This window comes from Triturus cristatus, chromosome 7 (assembly GCF_964204655.1).
Source record: "Triturus cristatus chromosome 7, aTriCri1.1, whole genome shotgun sequence".
In the NCBI taxonomy this organism is placed as follows: domain Eukaryota; kingdom Metazoa; phylum Chordata; class Amphibia; order Caudata; family Salamandridae; genus Triturus; species Triturus cristatus.
In genome coordinates, this window is record NC_140590.1 from 615,130,549 (window position 1) to 615,152,987 (window position 22,439).

The 22,439-nt window shown below is 44.4% G+C and overlaps 1 protein-coding gene across 1 annotated transcript in view; it reads left to right on the top strand.

Annotated features, from left to right (window-relative positions):
* The window catches only part of RAB11FIP4 (RAB11 family interacting protein 4), a 1,159,525-nt gene that overhangs the window by 596,798 nt on the left and 540,288 nt on the right, over positions 1 to 22,439 (top strand). Inside the window, exon 3 of the mRNA XM_085617187.1 lies at positions 4,406 to 4,494. Within this exon, the coding sequence (XP_085473313.1) occupies positions 4,406 to 4,494 (89 nt within the window). The remainder of the gene's footprint in view (positions 1 to 4,405; positions 4,495 to 22,439) is intronic.

Here is a 22,439-nt window from a genome sequence, read left to right on the forward strand (position 1 = left end):
CCAGTTGAAGGCGCATTTGCGTGTCATCTGCATAGTTGTAGCAAATGAGGTGAAATTGATTGAACTAAACCGGTAATGACTTCATGTAGATGGTAAAAAGCATCGGCAAGATGATAGAGCCTTGAGGGACCCCAGGTTCTGTGGAGTTCGGTTTGGACGAGAAAGGTGGGGTATGGATGGCATTAGTTCTGTTTCAATGGTAGGACGTGATCCAGTCTAAAGCAGTCCCCTCTTCGCTTCGTAGATTCTTTGTACCAGAGTGTCATGGTCAACCGTGTCAAAGGCAGCCGAGAGGTCCAAGAGGAGTAGCGCAGCAACCCCGTTGCGGTCAACTGTGTTCTTCAGGTCATCCCAGATGGAAAGGAGGGCAGATTATGTGCCTCTTCCTGGATGGAATCCCGTTTGGAAGTCTGAAAGGATGGCATGGTCTTCAATGAATTGTGACATCTGGGTGAATGCTGCTCTTTCTATCAGTTTGCACAGGAAAGGTCCATTTGTAATGGGTCTGTAGCTGTCAGGGTTCAATGGTTCCAAGTTTGTTTTCTTCAGTAAAGGACATATGTATGACTTTTTGAGTTTTTCTGGAAAAATTCGAGTAGTTAAGGAATCATTGATGATTTTTCTTATTGGATTGGCAGCAGAGGTTGTTAGAAGAATTGTGAATGTTGGCGGTGGACATGGGTCAGAGGGGCTGCCGGCAGACCTGCTTGCTTTGACTAGGTCCATAATTTCATTGTGTGAAATGTGTTGGATGGACCGGAAAGGATGAGTTAGAGTATTCTTGGATTGCTGTTTTGTAAAAGGGTTAGTGCTGGTGCTTTGTCTCTGTTTTAAATACGAGTCCAACGTGTCTGCTTTGTCTGTGTAATGATTTGCCAGTTTGTCTGTGAAATCTTGAGTAATGGGATAAGTTCCTACTAGGCAATTTGGTTTACGAAATTCATTGAGTATTTTATAGAATTCTTTATTTGCACAGTTAGCATTTTGAATTCTGTCTGAATAGTATCTTTTCTTTGCTTTTTTGATAGCTGACTTGTATCATCTGTTAATTTTCTGTAGGTGAAGTTTGCCTTGTTTGTTTTTAGTTTTGAGCCAGGGACGTTGCCACTTTCTAATTTGTAGTTTTGTGTCTTTTATCTCCGTATTTCTCCAAGATGCTTGTTTTCTTTTGTTCTGTTATGTGGTTTTGAGTGGTATCGAGATATTAAAAGCTTCCTGTAGCCACTCATATAGTTTTTTAACAGAATGTATTGTTTCCAGATCTGTACTGGATGTTAGTGGTGTTTCTAAGTGCTTCAAATTGAGTTTGTTCCATGGTGGTCGATAGGTGGATGCATGTAAGGTGGTTTTAGGTGAGTTTCTTAGTGTTGTTTTATTCTGGAGAGCAAGCAAATGGTGGTCTGACCGTGTGACCGGAGTTATAGTTTGAAAGGTAACAAGTTCGGTATTAGCAAAAATGACATCTAGGATATGTCCAGTGATATGCTTGGGTTTGTGGACAATCTGATGCAGGTTCAGTGCGTCTAGGCCATTGATTATTGTTTTTGGATGGGTCATATTGGGTTTTTCAAACCAAATGTTGAGGTCATCTAGAACGCATAGGTTGGAGTGTATTGTTATCAGGTTTGAAACTGTGTCTAGAAGTGAGTCTGGGAATGTTGCCTTGCTAGGTGGAGGTCTGTAAAGGAGCAGGAAGTTACAGGAGGAAGACAGTGTAGGATTGCATCTTGTGAAGAGCCTCACAATTCTTTATGGAGATGTCGTCAACTTTAGTGATATGTAATGTTTGCCTTAACACAACAGCTAGACCACCTCCTTTTTTGCCGATACGATTTTGGGTGATCGTTATATAGCCTAGAGGAATGGCTTCATGCAGGACTGGATCCATATCATCTCCCAACCACGATTCAGTTATGAATAGTATGTCTGGTTTTGCATTGGTGAGAAGGCGTTTCAAATCAAAAGACCAAACGTTAGGTGCGCCATGTTGCAGGGATTCTGCTCATGCACAGAACTATGCGCAGGAAACCAGGACCTCAGTGAATTGTGATGTACCAAAATACTCACCTCAGTACCCAGAACCCCTATCCGACCAGCATCAGTGTCCCATTCATTATACGTATTATCTTGGAGGTCCCAATGTATAGACAACCCAGAACAAGCGTCTTAGAGTATTCTCAGGAATGGTGGGAATCAGAAATACCTGTTCGCTATTATACATATATCAATCCACAACAAAGTAATCAGAGACACAGTAAAGTTTAAAAGGTTTATTGTATAAACTACGTGTCCTAAGATGCAGTACTTTGGCTAACATAAGCAGACAAATGATTAGAATTAAAACCATCAGCATTGTTACAATACCATAGAAAATGAAAGGAGAAATCAAAATATAAATGACAGTGGAATACAGCCACCTTCCTTTCGCTAGTAAACTAATATTATTAGACTAGTAGAAGGTCTCTAGGCTTAAATGGGGAACCCCATACCGTAAAGATCAGCTTTATGTGGATCACATCACAGGATCAGCTTTGCTCTGCGCCTGGAAATGTTCTTCTCCAGAATGTGTTTCAAACGCATGCAAACTGTAATATTAAAGGCTCTCGACACCCAGGTATTTGCAGCTGTGTGCATATTATGGCTAGAGAGTGGGCCGATCAACCTGGACTCAAAAACATACATTGTCTGGCTGCTCAGATTGTTTTGCACACAATGTTCAGACCAAGGTCGCAGTGCACGTCTAGGGGTGTGAACAACAGACAGTTCTCATGTGAAGAAAAGGCAAGCAAACAGTTCTCAAATAATAACATGTCTCAGCAGTGTTGTGTGCAAAAGCAGCAAAAGTGGCAAGATGGCTTTCTAAAAGCTAACGTGCTTATGCTAACATAGCAATGTATGCATCTAAATCGCTACCTTCACTACAAATTCTTAGGTTTCTGTGACAAGAATGTCACACACCAATAAGACCTGCAAAGGCTGGACGGCGACGCACTGGGCCTGATTCACCAAAGTAACTTACACTTTTGCATAAGTTTACTACTTTTGGCTATTCACAAAATCCGAGCGTAAATTTACTCCAAAAGTGTAACTTGATTGGGGATCCTGACACCTGACCTGCAGCTGAAACAAGATGGCCTCTGACACCTGCACTGAGAGTGGATTCGTTTTGATGTTGACTTCTCTCTGACCTTAACAGCTGCCTGTCACTTACTCCTCCCTGTCTGTGTTTAAATTCCCAAGTCCCCGTCCTTGCATCCATTATGATCTGGAAAGGGCAGTCAGGGTGGGGTTAGGTGGAACAGGACAATTTCTTTCTGACCAGTGCTTGGTAGAATGCGCCATTCATTAGTTCAGCCGCTCCTCGTGTATTCTGTGGTTGCGAGAACCTTTCAAGAAGAGGTGCTCTGTGTTCTCAGGGTTAAACTTCGGGTGATTTGCAGACACTCAGAAATCTGCCCAACTTAAAGAGTGGTAGCCTTGCACAGTATTGCGGTAGGTCCCCCATTAAAAGTATAACAGCCCCTGGAAAAGAGGTGGTAGCGTCATGCACGTACTACTACGACGTATTTCCCCTGCTTAGTCAGGTAGCATGCAGTTCAGACTCTATCCTCATTACTGCTGAGACTAACCATAACTCAAAGTGCCCTTTTCAAATAGACAGCCTTACAAAACCTGGCTCCAAGCATAGCATTTGAGTATAGGAAGGACAGCGCTACTGCCTTTGTCAATGTTTGTTAAAGATCTGCCCTCCACCCCCGAGGCATGTAGTCCACATATTGGACAAAATCAATCAAGAAATTAAAAAAAGGACTGTTGGAACTAGTTCCCATTAGAGAAAAAACACATGACTGGAGCTAAATGTTAAGTGATATGGAAATCCACAGCAATTAGAATGTACTTCTGCTGCTTGTGGGCGTTACAGAGATCTATGCATTTATAGATGGGATTTAAGATTGGTAGCGTTTAGGAGCTAGGGTTCGGTTCACTCTGACGCTATTTTTTTGTTGTGCGCGGGCACTGACGGGCCAAGTGCCACGTTGGTTGCTTTATGATAGAGGATGGAGTTACTTTTCCTTCTTCCACCTTGTGTACCATGACTGAAAACGATAGACGGGGGAATGTTGCCACCTAGTGAACACCTATAAGAATGCAATGTACATTTTGCTTTGTCATTATGTCCGTGTAGCGGAACATCCAGTGATCTGAATAAACTTGATACAAATGCCTAGAATGATTTTTGCTTCACCCCATCATCTCAGAAGTGGGTAGATTGAATTAACATTGTGTTGTGGTGTAGTCAGTCGTTGGAGTAGCTGGGAAGGCGCATATCAGCTTTAAAAGCTAAAAGAATGTTCCAGTACAAGATGGTTAAATAAAGCTACGATATCTCTTTCACCTCTCTCAGGTTGCGAAGAGCTGATAAAAGAAGTTCTAGGTGTTGAAAATGCCGGACCCGACCCATATGAGCCGGAGTACGGGGATTACTATTATCAGGTAAGACGCCCGATCATTGTATGTAGTGTCTCTGTATGCAGCACGTTATCCGCTGATTATGGGGTGCGTCACACTAAACTGCACACATCTCAGGAAACCCATTTAGCAAGTGAAAGTCTTTCATTACTCCCCTATTCTTCGAATCTGATTTTTCTTAATAGAGGTAATTATTGGTGCAGTTCCCAGTGACTCAAAAATCAAATGGCTGCATGGAATTATAAAAGTATTTTACAGTTCTTCATGACACATGCAACCATCTTTCATGAATGCTAAAACGAAAAGCATGCTACGTATATTTCACGTGGCTTTCAAAATGTAAATGTTTTATTCAAGTATGAAGTACTCCTGAAGTTTAAGGATGTGCCCGCGTCTAGATTTTGATACACATAGGCCAAATCCAGGGAACCATTTCGCTGCACCTGTCCCCTTTTTAGAAATTACTGCAGAACTCTCCAATAATGTCAGTTTGCTGTTCCAACGTCACCGTGGCCATGTATAGCGACCCCTGTGACAGTAGTGTCCAGAACAGCACCAGGCCAGCTTTGTGTAAGTGCACTCAGATCTGTGACTGTTCTTTCTTTACTCATGTGTCTTACCTGGTGCTGCAAAGCCCTTGTGAGTGCTTGCACGATGGCAACAAGTGCAGAGATAGGCAGGGTAAGGTTGTATTGTATTCCAACATTTATTTAGTTCTTACTATCCCTAAGTAGGGCGCTTATGCGCTTGCCTGCATGGATAGCATGGCACACTTTTTAGGGTGTGTGGTTAGAAGTGTGTTGTCTTTGTTTTGCTCCTATGTACAAAGTGGTTCCGTGTTGTGCATGATGACAACCGGTGCGGTTATGCTCTCATGGAATGCAGCGCTTCGCAGTATGAAGGATGAAGTGGTGTGAGAGAGATGCGCGCAGTTTATGGATTTCTGTAAACTTTCAGCAACTCTGCAGGTCTCTTTATGGCATTCCTTATGTTCATAGCCTATTTAGCCTTCTAATTCACTGGGATGTCCATTCTAAATATTTTGTTCAAAGTTTAGGGCCCTGAGCAGACACTGGCTGGAGGAAGACATGATGGGCAGCTCTGCTTAGATGAACTTTGGTAATGTCATTCCTTATCTGATTGTCCTTGTCAGATATCAAGTGATCACAGTACGTAGTTTGCTGTGACCTCCACGTCTGTTCATTTGGTGATGGGTGGTTTATTGCTGGGCACTGTTACAGTACTGGATGAGGGACATGACCCATAGCAGTTTTGTCTTATGTGAGTGTGAGAATGTGAAGCAGTTTAAGGAAATCTTTATGTAGTTTTTATGAACTACAATCAACTGCACCCTCCCTGAGTGTTATGGTATTAGTGTCGGCCAGGTGGGTTATGTATTGTACTGTACTGTAATTGCATTTATATTTACTATCGTGATGGTGTGTAGAAGCATGCTGCTCCAGAACCCAAGGTTAGTGTTTTTTTCTGTGATTAGTTTGTGCTCATAAGGAAGACCATTCCAAGCATTTACACCAGTTTCTATGTGGTGGATCGGGAGTTACCTGTGATCTTTAGTGGGAGGGGGAATGTGAATTCATGCAAATGGTTGGTGGTACTAATAGATGAGCTGTGGAATATTAGGTATTGGTAAGTTGCAGGGGTATTACTTGTAAATGAGAGGTTGTAATCTTTGATATGAGGTGTGGGCAATATGCAGAAATACAATAATAGGGATTAAGGCGAACGCGCATGTGACTTAGAGTCAGCTTTGCCCATGGAGGGAAGGTGTGCAGAGGATGGAAAATGAGGAGAAAGTCATTCAAAGAATAAGGAGAGTCAGCAATCTTAAGTGTTTATTCAATGACATTTTTTCATGCAGTTTTGTAGGAATATTGTGGATGCTTTTTTGAGATAGTATACAAAACTATGTAGAGAAGCAACATTATTTGCATTTTTGTATTGTGCTATATTAGGTAATTTTGATAGGCACTGTAATTAGGTGAACAGTTTCTCAGCTGTTAGGCTGTGGCTAGCCACCTGTTCAGAGGTTCGATGTGTAAGGTAATGGCTGGCCACATGTATAGGGACATATTGTGAGCTTTAGGCCGTGCCCAAGGGAAGTAGTAACCTCATGATCATATCAACATGAGATTATGGACAGGGTAAATAATACAACACCGAAAAGGAGGTTCTGCAAATGCTGGAGTGGATGTTTTGTGATGCTCACCCTTAAAGTTTGGTTCACAGTATCAATTAGAAAATAGTGTGCTGCATTATGAACGCCCCTGTTTAGGCATGGCACAGGATAGAGGTAGGGGCAGCCTACCCAGACAGTGGAAGTGTATTACCTGCATTCCTGTGGGTTGTGGCTGGAGACTTGAAACTAGAGAGAGAAAGAATGGAGACAGGGGTCCTTTTAGAAATTCAATGAGGGCCTTGTTGGGAAGGGGCTGCTGACTACTTGTTTTTCCTGAAAACTTTAGGTTTGGTAGATAGTAAGTGTGAGGAATAGGACCACAGTTTCTATAGTTCAGGTGAGGATGTTTTTAGGCCGGGACTTTCCATTTGTGTCTCTGATTACCGACACATGAAGGCTAAATGACAGTCAGGTCCAAGATCTCACATGTTGTGCATGTGTCATGTGTGCTCCAGATTGGAGCCAGCCCAAGTGCTATCTGCCCTGAGAAGCATTACTTTGCATAAATTTACTAAAACAGACTATTCCCCTTCATCCTCTTACAACATGGAAAACAAATAAGACAAGTGAACTCATAGGACACACAGGACATAGGACAAATACCAAGCAAAGTGATCCTTGATAAAGGTTGTTTTCATCCTCTTCTTGAAAGGCGCAACAATGGTGTCATTTCTCAGTTGTGACAGAGTGTTCCAGGCTCTAGCTCCTTGATTCCCCAGTTTGCCCTCTATGATAAGAGACATGCACACTTTTGCTGAGAAGTCAGAGTGAAGCTCTTGCTTTGTTGGCTAGAGGTTTGTTTTAAAGTAAAGATTGAGTGGCCTGGTCTTCCAGAATGTGTGGTGCATTTCACAGGGTACTTTGAATTATTTGTACGTGACTCCGTCATTGGCTATTCATTTCCATTACATATGGGCGGAACACACATTTGAGGAAGAGAACCAAATGCACGAAGTACCATCATCTGACGACTAAGGTTCATAGTGCTTGTCTGTCCTGTGGCATGCATTGATATTAGCTGCAATCTATGTTTGAAAAAGCTGTACCTAGTGTGTAAAGTTACAGTGATCTGCTAACCACACTCGGTAACACCATTTATACTGTGAATACATTGCCTTCAGTTACTAACTGCAATGGGTAATACTGTTGTACTGTGAATAGATTGTCATCTCCTGCAAACAGCAATGGAAGTCCTGTGAAGAAATTGTCATCATCTACTGACTACAGGGGTGAACACCATAGATAGTGCTACCCTTTTCTAATTAGTAATACTGCATTATGCAATGTGACCATATAGGCAACATCACTGCTTACTTTAGGTAATAATAGTGGGTTATCTATCTATCTATCTATCTATCTATCTATCTATCTATCTATCTATCTATCTATCTATCTATTATAAATGTAGTATCCCGCACCTGACACTAACTACACAGAAGCTATTGTCACTAGTGTAATTCATACATAAATATACATTTTATATATATATATCTTTATGTAGAAAGATAGATAGATAGATAGATAGATAGATAGATAGATAGATAGATAGATAGATAGATTAATTTTGAATATGAATTATTTAATTTTTGGTTTATGGTTAACTATTACTTTTTAAAAGATGTTGATAACCTTAGGCACTGTAGCTTGACTCAGGTGCTAATGATTACAACGTTTGTTTGAGCATTGTTCCATTCGCCCTCAACTACCTGCGTAAGATTTGATCCTTGGTTAGGCCTTTTTTAATCATTAACCAGACGTATAGTGCTTTAATAGAAGAATAACATTATGGGATTCGAAACAATTATGTTTGTTACATGGGCCGGGATTGCATGTGACACAGACTCACAGGTATTTCCTTTGGTCACCATAGAGGGATTGCTTGAAAGTTGACCTGCAATGGAGCCATCTTGTTCAGGCATGAATCCGCCCTTTATTGGGTTAACTAAATGTTTACATTCCGTTTAGTGTACTCAGGCTGCATTCTCTGTGCACTAAGGTAACAACAGATATATACCACTTGGTCTAGTCATCAGCAACCTAGCCAAGCAGTAATATAAACATAATACCTGGCATCATGCTCATACATTATTACATGTGAAATTCAGCTTTGATCAGACCTGGACTCAGTCCTAAGGGGATGGATGATTTGTAGTCTGTTCAGGAGGAACTCATCTGAATCATCACACACTCTATTTCCTTGAGAGGCAATGGCACTGGAGTGCAGTTGTATGTGAATACTTGCATCAGTGCTGGAAAAGGAAGTGACTATTTGAGAAAGATGCACTTAATTAAATAAAATGCAAACTGTAATCCGATATATTAGTATTTTTAATGACAACACTTTAGTGTATAATGAGTAATGAATGTGATAACTTAGTTAAGTGACTTAAAAGGTATTTTCCTACTGGTTATAAGAGTTACTTCTTGACATTGTTTGTTTAAACCGATCACACACAATATTTATAAATAAATATGATGTTATTTTAAAAGATGACATGCACTCAAATTGCGTGTATTTGTGTTCACATGTACAATCTGCATGTTATGATATTGTTGTAACATTAATTGAGAACAGTAACAGAAGAATGGAAGATCCCTTATTATTTGTACAGTTGGTCTGTTGTTTAAGTGAAAGCCTCCATCAAAATAAGGTATTCTGGCATCTTTGGTGATGTACATTTTAGACACCTGCCCTCCATGTTTGTTATGTGTGCTGCTCCTGGCTTACTGAAAACACTCCAGGGATACATGTTGGTGCAGCCGCGGTCCATGCTGGTAACAGCGGTGAGGCGGTGGGGCCAGGCAAGGGCGGATTTCGAGGTATGATGCAGAGGGAAAATTAAATACATAATTAATTTTCCTTTGGCATGGTCCCTCGAAATCCCACTTACCCGGCCTCCCCGCTATTTCCTGCACGGACCGTGGCTGTGTTGGTGATGCCATGGGCAACCACCTATGTGGCCTATGTATAGGAAAGGTGATTTCTAAATTCCACAAGTGCGATATTACGTGGCCCAGAGTTCACAACCTACCTTAGCTCAAGTGCAGCCTGTGAGTATACATGGGGAGGTTCCTTGATTGAGGACTCTGTTAATAAGCAAGCCTTACTCAAAGAGGCCTGACCCTAAGTTCAGGAGGTAAAAGCAGCCTCTCACACGTAGGGACAGTTGTGGCTGCTACCAAACGTGGGTTCGACGGGGAAGAAAATAAAAAAATGCTTACATGGAAGGGGCCGGCTGGCCGACTGGCTACAGCCTCCTCTGTCCTCTTCTCGTCTCCTGGGCACCAGGAATCGCACAGCCTCCCCTGACCAATCACAACGCTGCCATACAGGAGTGTTGTGATTGGCCTGAGGGCCGTGGGTCAGCACTCAGAAAGGAGCTGGGAGGCTGTGCATGTTCTTTACCAGGCTGTAATGCATCCTGGTGGAGAACATGCAAAGTGCGCATGACTGTTTGGCCGGCCCGAGACGGCTGGCCAATATGTCATGAGCACTTAGGAAGTGCCTACCACTCCTCCCCCAACTCTAGACAGCCCAGCCCCACTCCACCACCCAACCAACTGAGCCAGTACGGTTAAATAAAATGATAATAACATTGAGTCATCATTTTATTTTTCCATTTTGAATTGCTCAGTGAGCAGTGGGGCGACGCTGCTCTACCTTAGCGGAGAAGCCGCCACTGAGTAGGAACGGAAATTCTTCGTTCTCGGAGACTCTGTCTTGTTTTGTTTTGTTAACAGATGTTTATGTAACACTGTTTTGCTATTAGTATGGCTTTGCACTGCTGTTGGTTTAAGCTACTTTCATGCCTTGTTTTCGAGGACTCTGTCGCTATATGTTTTCTGACTGAGAAGTATCAGTCATGTCGGTGTTTTGTGTATATGTTGAGTACTGTTTGATGTGGGTAACTGAATATCTTAATCAATTCAGGTGATTGCCACTAAGGGATTGGTATGTGCGTTGCCTGGATTTAGGTATGTGCACAAACTAACTCACACTACAAAGTCTAATGAGGGTCAATGCTGGTGTTACCCTTCCCATTTTAAGCACAGATTGCCTGAATTAAAGACAAGTGTTAAATGTTGTTCAAAAACCAAATGAGTTTCCCAAGGCCTGCCATATTTGAAAATTGTTGCCTTGGTGGAAAGCATTACATGACCCTGAGGGTCAGCTGAATGAAGTGTTCTCTGAGAACGGTATAGTAGGCCCTGTTCATTGCGTGTGGGTCTTAGTCAGATCAGACTGTTACCTCCTCATCCGTCTTCCTCTCACAGTCCTTTGGTATGATTTAATCTCTTTACCATGCAGATAATGATCACCAAACTTGACTTGGCCCCTATCAAATGGAGCACAAATACTCCACATCCTGTCAAGGACTTCCTGTTTCTTTTTCTGCAGCTGATCAATTGACATTTTGTCTGCAGATATGAGATATGTTTTTTTCTTTTTATGTGCTTCCCTTATTTTTCATTGAGACCTGCTTTATAGTCCTTGTTATGTACTTTTAGATCATTGGGCGTATGCTGGGCATGCATGATCATGGGTGCATCTGGGGCTTGCAGGGAAGCCTTAGACAGTCTCCCGAATGTTTTTTTTGTTTATTCCCTTTCTTTGTGGATGTGAACAATGGTGCGGGCACTCCTTACTTGATCCACAACGTTGTACAGCAGAAAGCGGCAGTCGCATGGCGTCTGTCTGTTTTCATCATGGTGCCCGGGATCTTTTTAGTGAGCGCATCCTTGCGCTTTTGCCTGTCCTTGGTGGAGGGGAAGCACGTTGCGGGAGAGCAGCGTCGCCTATGCAACCAGCTGTCTTCATCAGGATATGGTTTCCTGTGCCGGACTGGTTGCTGAAACCGATGCTGCCTCGCTGCATTCAGGTCTGCAGACCTGGTTATGGCCCTAAGATGAGCGATGTGGAGGACATTCTCTCAGTGGCTGGCCATCTTCGGTGGTCACAGTAGCCCCAGATCTCCAGGGTGTTATTGCTGCAGCTGTGGAGGCTTCGTTTCAGGCCCAAGAAGGGGCTCCTCCTGCTAAAGTCTCCTGGTTGGATCCTTCTTTGGAGGGTGATGGTGAGGATCTCAAAGGCCGTTTAGTACAGGGTGCAGATTTGGTTGAAATCATGCAGCATGTGTGTGATAATTAGGGATTTACATCTTCTGCTCAATCAGTTGATGATAATGATTTTTTTTGCAATATCAGCATGCAGACCCGGAATCTTCGCCCTTGCACGCTGCCATTCATTGTGTGCTTACTAATGAATGGAAGGAAGTTCAGAAGCAATCTTTTCCTCGCTTTCTTTTTAAACGTTACCCTAGGGATAGGTTTGGGAAGGAGTTCCCAGGCTATGTAAAAATGTACAGCATTATTGCTAGATTGTCGCCCGGAGTGCTGTGGTTACATTACCATCTGACGCAGTGGACAAAAAGGTGGAAATGGCAAAGAAACAGGCCTATGTGGCTTCAAAGTTTGTGATCCGTGCTAATGCCTACTCCACCTATGCCGTTCAGTCCCTCCTTAATAACTTCCATTCTTTGGCAGAGAGGTTCAGGAGGGTGCAGATTTCTCAGCCCTCCTGGCATCAAAGGTGCAGCAGGTATGTTTTCTTTCAGACACATCGTTTCACAATCTGTGTGCTGCAGCGGCTGCTTCGAGCGCTGCCATTGCGGCCCTTCGCAACGTCTGGATGCACTCTTGGAAGGCTGACATGGCTCAGAAGGCAGTCCTTTTGAAGCTACTCTCTCCTGGTGCTAAGAATTTTGGCAGTGATTTGGAAGCACTGATAAAAAATCCTCAGAGAATAGGAAGCTGGTCACTGCTGTGCCAGGCACATATGGTCACCGATTGCTTGTCGGGACGTTTATGTGAGGCCACATAATAAGAAATGTAGACATCTATTGGGGAGAGAGGATTAACAGGTTGGTGATGGTAGGCTTGTGAAAAGTGGATCAGTGAGTGGTTTTAACAAGGGCAAACATTAGCTTTGAGCTCCTTCCTGAATTGTAGAGAGGTATGCAGTCTGCACAGGAGCGCGTGTTCTAGAATCTCAAATCATAGCCCCAGAAGTCTGGTTCCCTTCGGGGGCATACTTACCATTGGTGCAGCAGGTGCAGTGGCACTGGGGCCAAGAGCCCCGAGAGGCCCACTGAACCCTAATAATTGCTGTATTTTACTATGCCAACAGCAGTCAAAGGGGCCATTTCCTTGTTTGCACAAGGCTTATGGTAACCTTGCTACGCTACTGGTTCCCTTTTCTCTTCCTTCTTCACTTAACTATAATTCAATCACTCGTGGTGATGGAGAGATTATCTGCAACGTAAATATTTAGTTTCAATTTGAAAACTGCAGGCATCACACAGAAGGATTATACTTTGCTGCAAGCTTGGAGCTCTCCTTGGCTGTAGGTGATGTGGTTGCATTTCTAAAGGTTTTTGATGAAGCAGTCAGCTACAGCTTTCTGTACTGTGTGGGCATTGTGCAGTATGCTTTCTGTGCTGTGTGGGCATTGTGCAGTATGCTTCCTGTGCTGTGTGGGCATTGTGCAGTATGCTTTCTGTGCTGTGTGGGCATTGTGCAGTATGCTTTCTGTGCTGTGTGGGCATTGTGCAGTATGCTTTCTGTGATGTGTGGGCAGTATGCTTTCTGTGCTGTGTGGGCATTGTGCAGTATGCTTCCTGTGCTGTGTGGGCATTGTGCAGTATGCTTCATGTGCTGTGTGGGCATTCTGCAGTATGCTTCCTGTGCTGTGTGGGCATTGTGCAGTATGCTTTCTGTGCTGTGTGGGCATTGTGCAGTATGCTTTCTGTGCTGTGTGGGCATTGTGCAGTATGCTTTCTGTGATGTGTGGGCATTGTGCAGTATGCTTTCTGTGATGTGTGGGCATTCTGCAGTATGCTTTCTGTGCTGTGTGGGCATTGTGCAGTATGCTTTCTGTGATGTGTGGGCATTGTGCAGTATGCTTTCTATTATGTGTGGGCATTGTGCAGTATGCTTTCTGTGCTGTGTGGGCATTGTGCAGTATGCTTCCTGTGCTGTGTGGGCATTGTGCAGTATGCTTTCTGTGCTGTGTGGGCATTGTGCAGTATGCTTCCTGTGCTGTGTGGGCATTGTGCAGTATGCTTTCTGTACTGTGTGGGCATTGTGCAGTATGCTTTCTGTGCTGTGTAGGCATTGTGCAGTATGCTTTCTGTGCTGTGTGGGCATTGTGCAGTATGCTTTCTGTGCTGTGTGGGCATTGTGCAGTATGCTTCCTGTGCTGTGTGGGCATTGTGCAGTATGCTTCATGTGCTGTGTGGGTATTGTGCAGTATGCTTCATGTGCTGTGTGGGCATTGTGCAGTATGCTTCCTGTGCTGTGTGGGCATTGTGCAGTATGCTTTCTGTGCTGTGTGGGCATTGTGCAGTATGCTTCCTGTGCTGTGTGGGCATTGTGCAGTATGCTTCATGTGCTGTGTGGGTATTGTGCAGTATGCTTCATGTGCTGTGTGGGCATTGTGCAGTATGCTTCCTGTGCTGTGTGGGCATTGTGCAGTATGCTTTCTGTGCTGTGTGGGTATTGTGCAGTATGCTTCCTGTGCTGTGTGGGCATTGTGCAGTATGCTTTCTGTGCTGTGTGGGCATTGTGCAGTATGCTTTCTGTGATGTGTGGGCATTGTGCAGTATGCTTTCTGTGATGTGTGGGCATTCTGCAGTATGCTTTCTGTGTTGTGTGGGCATTCTGCAGTATGCTTTCTGTGTTGTGTGGGCATTCTGCAGTATGCTTTCTGTGCTGTGTGGGCATTGTGCAGTATGCTTCCTGTGCTGTGTGGGCAATGTGCAGTATGCTTTCTGTGCTGTGTGGGCATTGTGCAGTATGCTTTATGTGCTGTGTGGGCATTGTGCAGTATGCTTTATGTGCTGTGTGGGCATTGTGCAGTATGCTTTCTGTGCTGTGTGGGCATTGTGCAGTATGCTGCTGAGCAGGACATTGCCTCTGTGGATGTCAAGGGTCCAAAAGCTGCTGAGGCAACAAACGGATTACGTCTATAGAGGACCCTCAGATGGTAGCATGCGGTCTCAGTTTTGATTTAAGAAGGGTCTCTGAATGAAAGGTTAGACTTTGCTGGAAGGTGAGGCCTGGCGAGAAGCCTTGGATGTCCATTTCCTACATCCATGTTTGGATTTGAGGATGAAGAATAGAAGGCCACCTTTGAAGAGCACAAACTCTGTAGGGGGTTGGCTGGCTGGGTGAGCAGGATCCCACGTTTTCCATGCATAAGGTGGCCTTTGCAAAGAGACTATGGTGCCCTGGGGACACCACAAGTGACTGGGAGCGGGGAGGGAAATCCTGGGGAATTCCTCTGCAGGAAGAGGCATTTGTCGATGAGGAAAAAGGTTAACCATCCCAGAACATTGTAAGACATGCTACGTGAAGCAGAGATGGCTGGTGGTACGTCCTAATGGTCGACGGTGTCGGTGTTAAAGGTCGCGCAGAAGCAGTGAAGACGCAGTTGGGTTTGCATGCTACAGGAGGCCCTGCCTCTTAATTTTATCATTTTTTACATCAGCTGACCTGTTCACTTTTTTAATATTCTCTGACTCCTAGGCACAGAGAAGAAGCCACAAGGCGACTATTTGCCACCTTACACAACACCTTAAAACTTAATAAATACGTTTTTCATCTGTTATTTTCCATTACATTATTTAACCTTGTCCTTCATATGCCCGTTAGATGGCGCCACGACCACAACAGAAATGTTGGCTGGTAGCTCGGAATTCTGTGTGGCGGTTGAAACCATTATCCACCCGAGTCAATACCTAATGGAAAATTGTGCATTTCATCTCATTAGATTTAGGGCGTCAGGGTACTGTTAGATATCAATGAAAGCAAACACCCCAAACTAGTGTGTGGGTTTAGAGACTGTTGTAAACTTTACCGAGGCTCCTGGAACTCCACCTTTAGTCATTGTTTGTTCATATGTCAAGTGTGGCATTTTGCTGTTGCACTAAGAACAGTGGTCATTGCTGTGACGCGGCAGGCGTGGTAAGCACTTTTTAGTTTCCTTTTTAAATGTGCAGTAGTTTCTTGATTTGGGAAAAATGCATCGAACTCTTAAAATCGCTTCTGATCTTTTCAGCAAAGATTGAGTACATGGTATGACGTACGTTTGACACCACGTTGCTATTAATCGTTACCAAATGAATACTTGCAGAAAAAACACAAGGCATTAGTCGGCCTTTTGACTCTGTCAATTCTTGTTGCCAATGATTAACAGCTTCAGCAAAAATAAAAATAACATGTTGATGCTGAAAAATAAGCATTAGCAAAGCCAATAGGTCTCGCCTACACAAGAGGGAGTTGTGTAGAGCAGTGTAGAGTGGAGTAGTGTTTTACAGTGGAGTAGAGTTTAATAAAGTAGAGCATCATAGTGTGGAGTTTCGTAGAGTGTAGTATCGTAGACTGGAGTGTCATAGAGTGGAGTAGAGCGATCTAGAGTGAAGTGGCGTAAAGTACAGTGGTGCAGAGTAGATTGATGTAGAGTGTAATGGTTTTGAGTAAAGTGGTGTAGAGTGCATTGGTATAGATTGCAATGACATTTATTGAGTGACAGAGTGGAATAGCGTAGAGTGAAGTGGTGCTGCATGCAGTGGGGTACAGTAGATTGTTTTAGAATAGAGTGAGGTGGCATAAAGTGAAGTGGTGCAGGGTAGATTGGAGTGGTGAAGGGTTGAGTGGAGTGGTGCTGGGTACAGTACAGTGGAGTAATGTAGAGTGGTATAGAGTGCATTGGCATAGAGTGCAGTAAAGTGGCATAGATTTGAGTAGTGCGAAGTAGTGTACAGTGGCATAGTGTGCAATGGTGGAGAGTGCAGACATGCATAGTGTGGTAGAGTGCAGGGGTCCAGAGTAGAGGGGAGCAGAGTAGAGTGGTGCAGAGAACAGTAGCATAGATTACAGTGGTGGAGAGTAGATAAGTGTGCTGTAGAACACAATGCTACAGAGTGGCCTAGAGTGCAGTGGCATAGAGTATAGTGGCACATAGAGTGCAGTGGTGCAGCGTAGTTGGCATACAGTGCACTGGTGTGGAGTGCCTTTGTTTGGTCTAAAGACCTGTTGAGTGTATTGGCGTAGAGTGAAGTGTTTTAGAATAGAGTGGTGTAGAGTGCAGTGGAGTAGAGTGGAGTGGCATTAGGTGATGTAGAGTGCAGTGGGAGCGTGCAGCGGTATTGAGTAGTTTTGTTTCAGGGTAGAATGAAGTGGCGTAGAGTGGAGTGGTGTAAGGTAGAGCTCAGTAGGGGAGTAGAGTCCATTGACATAGAGTGAAATGTTGCAGAGGAGAGTGGAGTGGTGAAGATCAGAGTGGCGTGGCCTAGATTGGAGTGGTATAGAGTGCAGTGGCAAAGAGTGCAATGGTGCATAGCAGAGTGGGGTAGAGTGCACTGTTATAGAGTAGAGTGTTGTAGAGCAGAGTAGAGAGGTGTAGAATGAAGTGGCCTAGAGTTTAGTGATATACAGTGCAGTGATTAGAGTGTTGTAAAGTGTAGTGGCTTAGAGCTCATTGGTGTAAAGTGCATTGGCATAGAGTAGACTTGCATAGAGTGGTGTAGAGTAGAGTGGACAAGTGGCAGGCAGTAGAGTGGTGAGAGTAAAGTGGCATATTGTTCAGTGATGTATATTGCAGTGTTGTAGAGTAGCGTGTTGTATAGTGCAGTGTTGTAGAGTAGAGTGGCTTGGAGTGCATTGGTGTAGTGTGTGGCAGAGTAAAGTGATTTAGGGTGTAGAGTAGAGTGGCGTGGAGTGCAGTGGTGTAAAGTAGAGTGTTGCAGAGAGTATAGTGGCATACAATGCAATGTTGCAGAGTAGATTGGCATGGAGTGCAGTGGCATAGAGTGTATTGGTTTCGCATAAAGTAGTGCAGAGTGCATTGGTGTGGAGTGCGGTGGCACAGAGTTCAGCGATGTAGAATAGAGTGGCATAGGGTAGATTGCAGTGGCCAATAGTGGAATAGCACAGAGAGCAATAGAGTGGTTTAGAGTGCCATGTCATAGAGTACATTGTTTCTGAGTAGAGTACAGTGGCGTAGAGTGCAGTAGTGCAGAGTAGAATGGCGTAGAGTGTAGTTGTGGTACAGTGCATTAATGTAGAGAGCAGTGGAGTGGTGTAGAGTGGGGCAAAGTAGAGTTTAGTGACATAGAGTGAAGTGGTGCAGATAAGAGTGGAATAGAGTTCAGTGGCGGAGAGTACAATGTTGCAGAATAGGGACACCTAGAGTGAAGTGGTGTAGAGTGGAGTGATGTAGAGTAGAGAGCAGTGTGCAGTGGCGTAGACTGGCAGAGAGTGCAGTGGCAGAGTGCAGTGTTTCAGAATAGATTCGCAGTGTGCAGTGGTGTATAGTAGAGTGGCGTAGAGTGCAATGGCATGGAGTGCAGTGACATAGAGTGGTGCATAGTGGTGTAGAGTGCATTGGCGTGGAGTGCAGTGATGTAGAGTGGTGCAGAGTAGATGGCATAGAGAACAGTGGTCTAGAGTACAGTGGTGCAGAGTAGAACAGAGTGGCTTAGAGTACAATGGTGTAGAATGCAGTGGCATAAAGTATTGCAGAGTAGAGTTTAGTGACGTATGGTGTTGCAGAGTAGAGAATACTGGCACAGAGCGCAGGGTGCAGAGTAGTCGGCGTAGAGTGCAGTGACATAGAGTGCATTGGTTTTGAGTAAAGTAGTGAAGAGTGCATTGCCGTAGAGTGCAATGGTGCAGAGTAGAGTGCAATAGTGCAGAGCAGAGCGCAGTGGCATAGAGTAGAGTGGCACTCAACAGAGTAGAGTGATGCAGAGTGGAGTGGCATAGAGTAGAGTGGCACTCAACAGAGTGCAGTAGCGCAGAGTAGATTGTTTCAGAGTAGAGCAGAGTGGTGCACAGCAGAGTACAGTGGCATAGAGTACAGAGTAGATTAGAGTGGCATAGAGTGGATTGGCATAGAGAGCACTTGGAAGGAGTGATACAGAGCACAGTGCATTGGAGCTGAGTGCAGTGGTATAGAGTGCAGTGTTTCAAAGTAGAGTGGCATGAAGAGGTGCAGACTGTAGTGTTCACGGGCGAAGAGTGCAATGGTGCATAGCAGAATAGTGTGATGTAGAGTTCATTGACATAGAGTAGAGTGGGGCAGAGTAGATAGGCGTAGAGTGAAGTAGAGTAGAGTGGAGTGGAGGGGTGCAGAGTGGAATGAAGTGATGCATTGTGGAGTGGAGTGGAGTGGAGTGGCATAGTGTGTAGCGGTGCAGAGTAGATTGGAGTGCCATAGAGTGGAATATGCATGATGTGGTTGCACACTTCCATTACAAACAACACATCTTCAATTTAAATCACCATTACATTTGCATAGACATACAGTTTAACTGATAAAAGTGTACAGTGCACAAACGATAATGTGTGGAAATCTTATCAGCTCGTTTATTGTTTTGTTTTCATCGTTTTAAAATATTTGTTTCCATCACACTACAGAATGACCAAAAATATGTCTTCATTTGGGCTTTTCTAATTCTGAAATATCTGCACAGTTACTTTACAGTCATTAAAATGTTGTTGTGTGCTACAAAAATAATAACATCTTACAGCCTTCTTCAAGCACTCCACTGGAGCCAGCATTATTGTCACATAAATCCTCTCACAGTCAGGGAAAGAAAAAAAGTAAACGCCAAGCTCCCTGGAAGATAGAAGCTGACATTTGATCTCTGTCTTTGAATGCACAGCAAATGTGACAAGATAGGAACAAAATTTGTAGGCCTGTTTACAGAAATTAAGCACTGAATGGCAAATACAGTAAATAGGGTTTGGGCAACATGGGACAAATTTGAGCTGGATATCCTAAAACAAATAGAGCCAGCAAATAGAAAGCAAGCGAGTGAGAGTTACAAACCACAAAGCCAATGGTAAACTACAGGTAGAATGCATTCCCAGGGAAGTTTTCCGAATGTCCCCAAGATGTTGTTAGCAAACCAGACAGCTGTGCTGTCTGGGAGGTTTCAACCCAAAATGCAAAGGACCTCAGCAGAATGATTACACATGTGCATGCATGCATCACCAAGGCCAAAAGAGCGATGGAGGAGTGGGTATGGGAAAAAGCAAGCAATGGAGGAGTGTGGCGGGAGAGATAAAGTCAATGAAGCTGAGAGGAGTAAAGCAACAAAGGAACTGGTGGGGGGTAAAAGCAGAGTTGGGCAGAGAAAGCAACAGTCAAGCTGTGGATGGAACAAAACAAAGAGTGCAGGGATGTGATGGAGAATGAGCATGCATGGAAGAGAGCAAGAAAATACAAGGTACTGAAAAACAATACATCAGGTAGGAACAAAGGGAACAACCATTGGCTAAGCCAATAAGTCTTTCCTATGAGCGAGCAATTGGCCTTGGCAATTGGGTGGCGGTGGTAAATGGGAGGGCTGTGAGGCGTGGTGAATAGGAGGGTGGGTGAGGGAGAAAGCAGGATGGTAAAAAAAACCACTATGAAGCAGTCAGTGGTGGCTGCGGCATAGCGCTTTTATTTTTCCTTCTGTCTGTTGGTGGAGGGCGAAGAAACAGCCGCGGTGCGTCCATTGGGGCGTAGGGGCGTAGCCCCACCAGCCCTGGACCCGCGGCTGCCGTAATTAAAATAAATGTTTTGTTTACATTTCCCATTTCCGGGCCTGCCTGTGCGCTTCATTGGTGATAGTGCGCATGTCACGCACAGCCAGCGCACGCAGGCAGAGACAGCTGGAGTTCCGAAGATGGTCTGCGCATGCGAGTGAGGAGCTTCGCCCCTCACTCACATTCACAAACCATTAGGTTTGCTGCGCATGCCCTGTGTAGTGTAGGAGTTTAAAGATAGGGTCCTGCTTGGGCGGTGATGCGTTTTGCGCAAAGTCGCCCCATGCCCTATCAAATGTCAGGACCGAGTTGAGCTGCCCGGCCCCCCCAGTCTCCTAATTGGCAAACAAGAAGAGCGGGGAGAAGTTACCTCCACCACCACGTTGCAGAGCGGACGTGAGGCGACGCGGGACCGGAGGTCAGGAGATGCGCCTGGTAAGTTATTCTATTAATTGAATTAGTAGTCAGTCTTACAACAAATGTCAGCTTCTGTAGTGTCGGTGATAACCTGATTAAACGTGTGATGAACATGGGCGTAGGAAGTGTGGGGGACGCGGGGGATATATCCCCCCCAGATTTTGGAGTGGGGGGACACGGGGGACAAGGGTGGGGGGGACGAGAGGACAAAAGAATTTCCCCTCTTCCTTCTGTTATTCGCAGGGCCATTAGCGCGCGAAAGCGCTACTTAATGGCCCTGCACTTGACCTGCCTGGAGTCAAAGAGGCCACCCGCGCTCTGCCTTTTGTATGCTGCAGTAAGGCTCAGCCGTTCTGGGAAGGGCTGAGAAGGGAAAAAAAACGCTGTGTCTTTTCCTTCATGGCAAGGACGGTGTCCACTACTCCTGACCTGCCTCTGGCAGCTGCCCTCCTCTCTTTATTCCTCCATCTCTTACTGTCTCTGTCTCGCTCCTGCTTACATGTTGATTTCAAAAGACAGCTCTTACCTACTCTCTCTTGCCTCTCCTTTTCTTTATTTGTTTCCCTGTGAAATGGATCCAAAAAAGCTGGAACTCTTTGGCTGGAAATATCCTCATTTTCTGACCGAAAACCTCGGGACGGAGAGGAAAAATAATTAAATACCTAAATAAAGCAATACAGAGTGGTCAGCAGACAGGCCTGATTGTTATTTACATCCACACACATTAGCGCCACTTTACAGAGTTTGCCAGTGAAAGCGCTACTTTCTTTTTATCTTCTTTCTTTGAACAACATTGTTTTCCCAGGGTGGGGAAGGTCACCATTTCTAAAGGCACTGCAATACCTGGTTGATGGGTAGAGTAGAAACGTTTAATATGATCGTTTTCAACTGTTTTAATTATTTTAGCTTATAAAATGCTGCTCTGTGTTCGGGCATGTGGTCTTTTTTTAAACCAAACTGCTTACATTTTGAAAGGATATAAGCAATGGACATTGAAACGGGTCCCTTCCTAGGTCTGTCGTCATGTCCTGAACTTTTCAGGAAAAATCACTTACTGATTTCTGAATAATGAGTTTAAAAACGTTAAGGTAACCATGTTGTTACTGATTACAGTTCACATGCTTTGCTTATTCTTGCATTCCCTAGGCGTGTCTGCTTTTTCCAGGGTGGTGTTCATTTTTTTTCAGGCAGCATTTTACTGTTGTCTAGTGCATAATTTGAATTTAGTCGCAGCACAATTGAGTTGTAGCTGAAGGCAGTGCGAGTTTCTCTCAGTGGGGCAGTATGGTGTTCAGTGTGGGAGAGGATGTGGCACTCTGGCTGGAGCTGCTGAATGTGGAACTGGAGAACCATGTTCAGCCTTCATGACCAGTCCACCCTCCTGACAGCTTATTCCGATGCTACACCTTAGAAGGCCCGATAGACCTTAGAAGCCCAGTGTCTTAGCACCCGCAGGTGGACCCTAACAGTGGCAAGTCTGACTTAACCTCGAAGGCCTGTCCACCACAATCCATACTGTAGTTCACTTCATACAAAGAACCACACCCTATATCAACTGTGAATCTGTCAGTGAGGTCACAAGACCCTTGAGGCCAGTCCACCTCACCCATTGGTACCTCATTGGTACTTCATCTGTGGTTGGAGTAGGAGGGGAGTAGCTTTTGGGTGTAGGCTCACTGGGGAAATGTCGACGTTTCAACCCTGACGCAAAAGGGTAAGTAGTCTCCTCTGCTGCGGGTCTTCCTCAGGACAAAGG